Source organism: Haliotis rufescens, unplaced genomic scaffold (genome assembly GCF_023055435.1).
Source record: "Haliotis rufescens isolate VD_foot unplaced genomic scaffold, xgHalRufe1.0.p SCAF_126, whole genome shotgun sequence".
Taxonomy (NCBI): domain Eukaryota; kingdom Metazoa; phylum Mollusca; class Gastropoda; order Lepetellida; family Haliotidae; genus Haliotis; species Haliotis rufescens.
Genome location: NW_025963809.1, coordinates 303476 through 313469, shown reverse-complemented (window position 1 = coordinate 313469; position 9994 = coordinate 303476). Strand labels below are relative to the sequence as shown.

Genomic DNA, 9994 nt, shown 5'->3' with positions numbered 1-9994 from the left:
TAAATTGCTCTCCTTGTTTCTACTTCCAATTTCAGCTAAACATGAGTCCTCCTTCAGTCAAAATGAGCGTGTCACGCGTTGCACGCGAGCGGCAAACAGTGTGCACACCCGTGTTCAACGCGCTGCACATGGGTTACACATGGGTGTCGCACGCGTGGCGGACGCGTTGCGGACGCGTTGCATACGGGTTGCGTGACCCGGCTCAGATGATGAACACCTTTCGATTTAACTAAAACTTCTGTTAAGCAAACTGTGGGGGCATGGCGTGTTTGACCCGTGATATATTGACACAGTTCATGGATAGAAACATGATACATCTACCACTTTGGTTAGCCTGCACGTCCTGTAAGTTGTTATGTGACGAAATTGACGCTGCGAAACCTCTGTCTTCGTTCCAAGACTCCTTGAGAGTGGAACACCCGTAAAGATAGGGACTTTGGCCTAGTGGTAACCAGCGTCTGACATTGTTCACAGACACCATAGACTCGAACCCCTTCAAATATAGGCTTCCATCCCATAGGAACCCAGACATCACAACGGTTTGGGGTAACCATATAAGATATGGAGATTTAGATAATTCTTTCACACTGTTTATGTGTCTGTGTGTGTCTCTCTCTCTCTCCTCTTTGTTATGTCCAATTTCCTAAATGTTGCTTATAATCTTTTTTTTACTTGCAGTTAAGTCTCAGGAGAAACTCGCAAGAAATATAATGTGTATAAAATGATACGGCACAAAGTTGTCCTCTCGACAAAGGCACCTACTTGTTACGGCCATGTCTATGGAGGCTGGCAACATCAATCCTGAAAACTGTCCCGTGTTTGAGCGTGACATTTGTTGGTAGTCCTTTCGTTCAGAAGCTTCATGATGGACAGTGATAATGCAACTGTATTGTTCACAGGCACGGCAATAATAACGACGGCGATAACTGGATTAGTCAACGCATGGGGCATTATTGGAAACATCGTCATCATCTTCATCATTGCCAGAACCCCTAACATGAGAGGATTCTCTGGAGCTCTCATGATAAACCATGCTGTAGCTGACGTCATTCAGGAAAGTGTTTCACAGATTGTCGTATTATTGTTTGCTGTTGGTCCTCGAATGGTTCAACTTAACATATATCTTCGACTTGCTCTGTTTAGTCTCAGTGGCGTGGTATCTCACAGCGTAAGCGCCCTTTCAGTAAACCTGTACCTAGCTATATGCAGGCAGCAGCAGTATAAGCGCTTGGTGACATGGAAACGGGTCTTTGCCTTCATGGCTTGTTCCTGGGCCATCAACATTGCGATCAGCAGCCTGTACCATGTTGTGCCGTCATTCTACACAGTTGACCTCAACTCACGTTCAGATATCCCGTACATGGATATAACGCCCTCCAACTGTTGGTTCTATCTCCTCCTGGTTCTCAACATAGTGGTCATCCCTATTTGCACTGCAGCGACTTGCTACCTGAGAATTCGGTCCTTCATGAAATGTCCTACCATGTCCAGCATGGGTCCTAACAACATGAATAAAGTGAAGCTGTCTCAGATGATCCACATCATCACCATCATCTACTTCCTCACCTTCATCCCCGTCTTTATCATCATGTCCGCCAAGGTTCAGATGCAAGGCGTCAAGACAGTTATCTGGGCAGTTAACTCTTCCTATTACATCATCAAGCTGTTTCTTTACCTCAAGCTGTACAAACCTTTCAGAGAGACGGCGAAGGCTATATGCTGCAACTCCTGTCAAAACCGCCTAGGTCCCACACAGCAGGGACAAGATGCCATTGTCTAAACTACTGGGAACGCCTTTGTTGACCATCATTGTGAAACACAGTGACATCTAGTACCTATTGGTGGTTTATCCCTACTTGTGCCTATCTCCAGTTAAACAGTGATAAAACGGAATTCCTTGTATTCAGCAACAAACTGTCGAGGAACAAATTCTCACTTCCAGCGCTTGAAATCGGAGGACATGTCATCAAACCAAGAAAGGAGGCACGGAATCTTGGAGTTGTGTTTGACTCTTCTCTGAGTGCTGAGTCCCACGTAAACAAAGTGTGCCAGAAGGCCTAGGCCAACATGAGAAACATCAGCCAGATCCGTACGTTCATTACCACAAAGACCGCTGCAACATCAGTACAGGCATGTGTAAGTTCACATCTTGACTATTATAATGCTTTCCCTCTTGGCCTACCACAACATCTCTTAGCAAAGCTCCAGCGCACCCAGAACTGCGCTGCACGGCTAGTCACAAAGACGAAACGACGAGATCACATGACACCAATATTAAAGGACCTTCACTGGCTCAAGGTGGTGGACCGTATCAAGTACAAGGTCCTCACATTGATCTTCAAAGCAAGACAAGGTCTTGCACCAGCATATGACAAGAACATGGTTTGTGAGTATGAACCTAGACGCAATCTGGTTCAGGTAATCAAAACTTACTGTGTATACCCACGTCACGAACAACCAGATTTGGTGATCGCTGCTTTGCACGAGCAGCTTCAATGTTGTGGAACAGCCTACCACTTGACATCAGAAGTCAAACTGAAGACCTACCTCTACAGAAACACTTACTTGCAGTAGAACCCCATCTGTGTTTGGGTCCAGTATTTACTGTTGTTTTTGCGTACTGATGTCCAGTAATTACTGTTGTTTTTGCGTACTGGTGTCTAGTAATTACTGTTGTTTTTGTGTACTGGTGACCAGTAATTACTGTTGTTTTTGCGTACTGGTGTCCAGTAATTAATGTTATTTGCGTACTGGTGTCCAGTAATTACTGTTGTTTTTGCGTACTGGTGTCCAGATATTACTGTTGCTTTTGCGTACTGGTGTCCAGTAACTACTGTTGTTTTTGCGTACTGGTGTCCAGTAATCACTGTTGTTTTTGCGTACTGGTGTCCAGTAATTACTGTTGTTTTTGCGTACTGGTGTCCAGTAATTACTGTTGTTTTTGCGTACTGGTGTCCAGTAATTACTGTTGTTTTTGCGTACTGGTGTCTGGTTACTACTAGTGACGTATTATACTGATGTCTGATACGTATTTGTGTTAACTAACTACTGGTGTTCAACAAATATTATTACTTTGTATTGTTTAGCTACTAGTGTGTAACTGGTAACTGCTGATGACCAGATAAACTGGAATCCTGTGTATGTTGATGTCTTGTTTCTTCATGTGTTTGGGGCGGTCGGGTAGCCGAGTGGTTAAAGCGTTCGCTCGTCACGCCGAAGACCCGGGTTCGATTCCCGACATGGGTACAATGTGTGAAGCCCATGTCTGGTGCCCCCCGCCGTGATATTGCTGGAATATTGCTAAAAGCGGCGTAAAACCATACTCAGTCATTCAGTCAGTCTTCATGTGTTTAGTATGAACCCTTGGTTAGTACATACTAATGACTAGTTTACTCCAGCACATTAATTATTCGCTGGAATATATCGGTTCATACTAAAGGCAAGTATCCACCTGTGGCCATTATCCGCTGATCGGTAATTTAGTATTGTTGCTAGTGTATCCTTGTTGCTAGTATCTACTTTTGTGTGTGGCTAGTGGCTAATTTATGCTATTGTGTTTGCTTGGCGTTTGACGCTGACATCAGTTGAGTCGACGTGGCAGCGTAATGTTGAGTGAAAGCCAGAAATGATGCAGGTTTTACCACACTGTATGAGCATGATAATGGCAAACCTAGAAACATCAGGGCGAACCTGACATTCGAACCCACCATCATAGGTTTCTGGCGCGTGTAAGGGAAGCAACTCTACACAATGAATTGCAGCGCCTTAAACGACTGGTCCAAACCTGCCGCAACCATCGTCTGGTATCCACTGGCGTCTAGTATGTGATAATTTATACCTTCAACTGGTGGATACTTTTTAAGGTTTCCCGAGTATATCTAACCTCTTGACATATGTTGACATATTTGATATCAGAGCATTCGGGAGTGATATTCTATGTATCGTGCGAAATCTTTTCTCCTAACTTTTTCAGTTTGCAAACGGTAATAACTCGTGTCCTGAGTGTAAAGAGAACGGATGACCAGTTTCAATGGCAATACAGTTGCATTATCTTCTATGGAAGACAGTTTTAGATTATATATATATTGGTGGCTAATATCTATTGGAGAAAACACTTTCCCTCGGTTTTGGTAGACAGAGCATGCCCTGGGGAGAGGGAAAAACCAAGGGGGCGAAGGCCCCGCGGTTTTTCCCGACCCCCAGGGCATGCTTGCCTTTTTTTATTGCAACTACCACGGATTACGAATGCCATAACTTGCACGTGCATTTTACTTTACTGTTTTCCTCCATGACATTTTTTAACAAGTGTGAAAACAATGCCGTTTAAGACATTGCAATTGGACAATGGCTGCGTTTTGACGCACCGTTTGTCGAATATCAGGCCACCAAGATTTTCCAATTAACATATATCCAATTTATATACCGGATTTCTGGTGAAGTCAGGTTCAGTGAACCTCATACTACCTGTGCGTTTCTTTTTTTGAAGAGTGTAATACCGTCTCTGTATTTAAATCTCGTCAATCTGTGTATGCGAACGGACAGGTTGTCCTCACTGCTGCTGGTGTGTTTCTATGTACCTGTTAGACTGATCATTACTTACGTTAATCCTCAATACTTGTTATGGGGTTTGTTTCTGGGTATTTTCAATTGTATGATCTGAGTGGTTTGTTTCTATTTACCTGTTAGACTGATCACTACTTACGTTAATCCTCAATACTTGTTATGGGGTTTGTTTCTGGGTATTTTCAATTGTATGATCTGAGTGGTTTGTTTCTATTTACCTGTTAGACTGATCACTACTTACGTTAATCCTCAATACTTGTTATGAGGTTTGTTTCTGGGTATTTTCAATTGTATGATCTGAGTGGTTTTATTGTTTGTTTAAATTGGTTGGTTTGTTGTTTAACGCCACAATATTTAGTTTTATGACGTGTATACATTATGTTTTGTGTCAGCAATAAAACGGACTATTTCCACCAATACCGTGTTCCCCATTATTTGCAACTGGTATGTCTGACAACAGGCATGTCTGACGACTGGTATGTCTGACAACAGGCATGTCTGACAAATGGCATATAAGAAAACCCGTGGTTAGTCACGTGATCTATTGTTTAATGACAAAAATTATCTAGAACTCTATGGTTACACTACAAGTCACTAATGTTCGCATTTCTTTCTGACTATGCACCCATTCCTTCTGATTTTTCATATGGTTGAATAACGATATAACTTAATTCAACTTCAGTGCATGAATGACCAGATTGTTTAATACATGTATCTAAATACGTTTTGCCAGGGCTATGCTAAAAATGTTCCCAATCAGACATTTTGAGACATCTCCTGAGACCGACAGTGGGTGCCCGGGTAGGATGGGGTAATAGGGGTCGGGTACCCGGGTAGGATGGGGTAATAGGGGGTGGGTACCCGGGTAGGATGGGGTAATAGGGGGTGGGTACCCGGGTAGGATGGGGTAATAGGGGGGTGGGTACCCGGGTAGGATGAAGTAATAGGGGGTGGGTACCCGGGTAGGATGGGGTAATAGGGGGTGGGTACCCGGGTAGGATGGGGTAATAGGGGGGTGGGTACCCGGGTAGGATGGGGTAATAGGGGGGTGGGTACCCGGGTAGGATGGGGTAATAGGGGGTGGGTACCCGGGTAGGATGGGGTAATAGGGGGGTGGGTACCCGGGTAGGATGAAGTAATAGGGGGTGGGTACCCGGGTAGGATGGGGTAATAGGGGGTGGGTACCCGGGTAGGATGGGGTAATAGGGGGGTGGGTACCCGGGTAGGATGGGGTAATAGGGGGTGGGTACCCGGGTAGGATGGGGTAATAGGGGGGTGGGTACCCGGGTAGGATGGGGTAATAGGGGGTGGGTACCCGGGTAGGATGGGGTAATAGGGGGTTGGGTACCCGGGTAGGATGGGGTAATAGGGGGGTGGGTACCCGGGTAGGGTCGGGTAATACGGGTGGGGGTACCCGGGTAGTAAATTTGGACTCGTCCCTGCCCTAGTGTAAATCACATATTGCACCACAGATACACTGCAAAAAAATATATATTTTTAATAATAACATGTTTTTTATTTGTATTGTTTAGTATGTCACAAAATTATACATAACTATGTCTTAGTAGAGATTGAGGGAGTATTGTTTAATGCCGGATCAGCAATCGTGTAGCGAATGTTCCCTAGAACTTTGATTCACATCTGAATTGAATGAAGATTGGCGTCCAGTTATCTTGCAAAATGTTCTCTTTATTTGTTAAATGCCACACACATGAATCCTGTTCACTTCCCTAAGTATGGTTAAATTTGTCTTTGAACTGTAAACAGATTAGCATCTAGAGCTTGATTTCATTGAATGTGTCAATGCTACCATACTGCTTCACTATAACGCGAGTGCGTGCATATTTGAATGTGCGACGTGCTTGTGTGGTAGTTCACTAGGCATGGTGGTTTCCAATAATGCTTGGGGTAACGGAACGAGGGAAAGAAGGGGAGGTATCTGTAAAGATGTTAATGCATTGATACTTCTCCAGACCTTCAGGCAAGCTGCGTATTTGTATGTCACCATGACCCATTTACTTTTGAGTTGCTTGCGTACAAATACGTATGAGTGAGTTAGTTGGGTTTAACGCCGCTTTTAACAGTTTTCCAGTTATATCAAGGCATGTCAGCTGAATGTGGGAGGAAAGCCCGAAGTGATGCAGGTCTTAGACGTTAACCACTTCAGTGAAACCCACGAGCACGGGTATGGTGCTGACAAACCTAGAAACATAATCGGGGCGAACCGGGATTCAAACCCACAATCATAGGTTTCTAGCGTGCCAAAGGGACGCAACTCTGCACAGCGAATCGCGGCGCCTTAGACGATTGGGCCACCCGTGCCCCCCAAATACGTATGAAGAAATTAGATAACCCAATAGTATAACAACACTGTGCTACGATGGCCCATAAGGGACAGGGAGTCTGTTTTTCAATATTTTGATATTTCACTTACTTTTATCGTAACCTTTTGCAAATCAATCTCGATCTCAGCAGGGGGCACGGATTGGCCCAGTCGTCTGAGGCGCCGCGATTCGCTGTGCAGAGTTTTGTCCCTTGGGCACGCCAGAAACCTATGATTGTGGGTTCGAATCCCGGTTCGCCCCGATTATGTTTCTAGGTTTGTCAGCACCACACCCGTGCTCGTGGGTTTCACCGAAGTGGTAAACGTCTGAGACCTCCATCACTTCGTGCTTTCCTCCCACATTAAGCTGACACGCCGTGATATAACTGGAATACTGTTAAAAGCGGCGTTAAACCCAACTCACTCACTCACTCACTCGTAACGAGATCATTATTGCATCAGGATCAGAGTGGCACACCAGCAAGTAAGTCTGCCCAAGACAACTGATCCTTAGGAAACTATTTAAGTGACAAACCAATGATGTTTGCTGTGAATACAATGCCACCTCATCAGCCACGTTACACATAAAACAGATTACATTAATTGAGTTGAGGTGAAATGGGGTTTAACGTCGCGTCCATGATTATTGCGCTTATATAGCGTGTGTGTGAGATTACATTAAGACTTGGACAGTCGCTTTGACCTTTGCCGTAACGACGGATGCTACCACAATGACATAACGTACTCACAGTTTCACAATACATTTCATTAATTAAGTTTGTACTTGTGTTTTATAATTGTTGCAGTTTCATTTGTAAAGTGGTGAAGTTCCTTTTGGCCGTCATTGTACATGGATTTCGGGGTTTGGACGAGAAATCCGTTTAATTTGAAGCTGGCGTAGGGAGAAGGCTCAGTGACGCAGGTCGTAAAAAGTTGACCACACCCCTGGCGCTCTCTCTAAACTAGGAACATAACAAAATATCAGTTTCCATGAAATGAACACAGATGATATTAATCAATAATACATGTGCATATTCCCCTGCTCAATATCATTTCGCAATCACCCCAAAACAAATATTAATATTAATGGTGTGACATCCTAATAATAAATTAATTGCTCTCCTTGTTTCTACTTCCAATTTCAGCTAAACATGAGTCCTCCTTCAGTCAAAATGAGCGTGTCACGCGTTGCACGCGAGCGGCAAACAGTGTGCACACCCGTGTTCAACGCGCTGCACATGGGTTGCACATGGGTGTCGCACGCGTGGCGGACGCGTTGCGGACGCGTTGCATACGGGTTGCGTGACCCGGCTCAGATGATGAACACCTTTCGATTTAACTAAAACTTCTGTTAAGCAAACTGTGGGGGCATGGCGTGTTTGACCCGTGATATATTGACACAGTTCATGGATAGAAACATGATACATCTACCACTTTGGTTGGCCTGAAAGTCCTGTAAGTTGTTATGTGACGAAATTGACGCTGCGAAACCTCTGTCTTCGTTCCAAGACTCCTTGAGAGTGGAACACCCGTAAAGATAGGGACTTTGGCCTAGTGGTAACCAGCGTCTGACATTGTTCGCAGACACCTTAGACTCGAACCCCTTCAAATATAGGCTTCCATCCCATAGGAACCCAGACATCACAACGGTTAGGGGTAACCATATAAGATATGGAGATTTAGATAATTCTTTCACACTGTTTATGTGTCTGTGTGTGTCTCTCTCTCTCTCCTCTTTGTTATGTCCAATTTCCTAAATGTTGCTTATAATCTTTTTTTTACTTGCAGTTAAGTCTCAGGAGAAACTCGCAAGAAATATAATGTGTATAAAATGATACGGCACAAAGTTGTCCTCTCGACAAAGGCACCTACTTGTTACGGCCATGTCTATGGAGGCTGGCAACATCAATCCTGAAAACTGTCCCGTGTTTGAGCGTGACATTTGTTGGTATTCCTTTCGTTCAGAAGCTTCATGATGGACAATGATAATGCAACTGTATTGTTCACAGGCACGGCAATAATAACGACGGCGATAACTGGATTAGTCAACGCATGGGGCATTATTGGAAACATCGTCATCATCTTCATCATTGCCAGAACCCCTAACATGAGAGGATTCTCTGGAGCTCTCATGATAAACCATGCTGTAGCTGACGTCATTCAGGAAAGTGTTTCACAGATTGTCGTATTATTGTTTGCTGTTGGTCCTCGAATGGTTCAACTTAACATATATCTTCGACTTGCTCTGTTTAGTCTCAGTGGCGTGGTATCTCACAGCGTAAGCGCCCTTTCAGTAAACCTGTACCTAGCTATATGCAGGCAGCAGCAGTATAAGCGCTTGGTGACATGGAAACGGGTCTTTGCCTTCATGGCTTGTTCCTGGGCCATCAACATTGCGATCAGCAGCCTGTACCATGTTGTGCCGTCATTCTACACAGTTGACCTCAACTCACGTTCAGATATCCCGTACATGGATATAACGCCCTCCAACTGTTGGTTCTATCTCCTCCTGGTTCTCAACATAGTGATCATCCCTATTTGCACTGCAGCGACTTGCTACCTGAGAATTCGGTCCTTCATGAAATGTCCTACCATGTCCAGCATGGGTCCAAACAACATGAATAAAGTGAAGCTGTCTCAGATGATCCACATCATCACCATCATCTACTTCCTCACCTTCATCCCCGTCTTTATCATCATGTCCGCCAAGGTTCAGATGCAAGGCGTCAAGACAGTTATCTGGGCAGTTAACTCTTCCTATTACATCATCAAGCTGTTTCTTTACCTCAAGCTGTACAAACCTTTCAGAGAGACGGCGAAGGCTATATGCTGCAACTCCTGTCAAAACCGCGTAGGTCCCACACAGCAGGGACAAGATGCCATTGTCTAAACTACTGGGAACGCCTTTGTTGACCATCATTGTGAAACACAGTGACATCTAGTACCTATTGGTGGTTTACCCCTACTTGTGGCTTATCTCCAGTTAAACAGTGATAAATCGGAATTCCTTGTATTCAGCAACAAACTGTCGAGGAACAAATTCTCACTTCCAGCGCTTGAAATCGGAGGACATGTCATCAAACCAAGAAAGGAGGCACGGAATCTTGG

At 44.4% G+C, this 9994-nt stretch overlaps 2 protein-coding genes across 2 annotated transcripts; both read left to right on the top strand.

Annotated features, from left to right (window-relative positions):
- The first annotated feature begins 865 nt into the window (after positions 1–865).
- Positions 866–1780, top strand: LOC124121991 (mu-type opioid receptor-like). Its single transcript, XM_046485131.2, has one exon. The coding sequence runs from the start codon at positions 866–868 to the stop codon at positions 1778–1780; it is 915 nt and encodes a 304-aa protein (XP_046341087.2).
- A 287-nt stretch (positions 1781–2067) lies between these two features.
- LOC124121989 (mu-type opioid receptor-like) lies at positions 2068–9776 on the top strand. Its single transcript, XM_048394004.1, has 2 exons — positions 2068–2386; positions 8896–9776. The coding sequence occupies exons 1-2, from the start codon at positions 2068–2070 to the stop codon at positions 9774–9776; spliced, it is 1200 nt and encodes a 399-aa protein (XP_048249961.1).
- Positions 9777–9994: the final 218 nt, after the last annotated feature.

Excerpts from the sequence above, each read along its gene's own strand:
- LOC124121991 (XM_046485131.2), top strand. The coding sequence starts at position 866 with ATGGACAGTGATAATGCAACTGTATTGTTCACAGGCACGGCAATAATA.
- LOC124121989 (XM_048394004.1), top strand. The coding sequence starts at position 2,068 with ATGAGAAACATCAGCCAGATCCGTACGTTCATTACCACAAAGACCGCT. Across the intron at positions 2,387-8,895 it reads ATATGACAAGAACATGGTTT|GCACGGCAATAATAACGACG; the intron begins GTGAGTATGAAC and ends TATTGTTCACAG.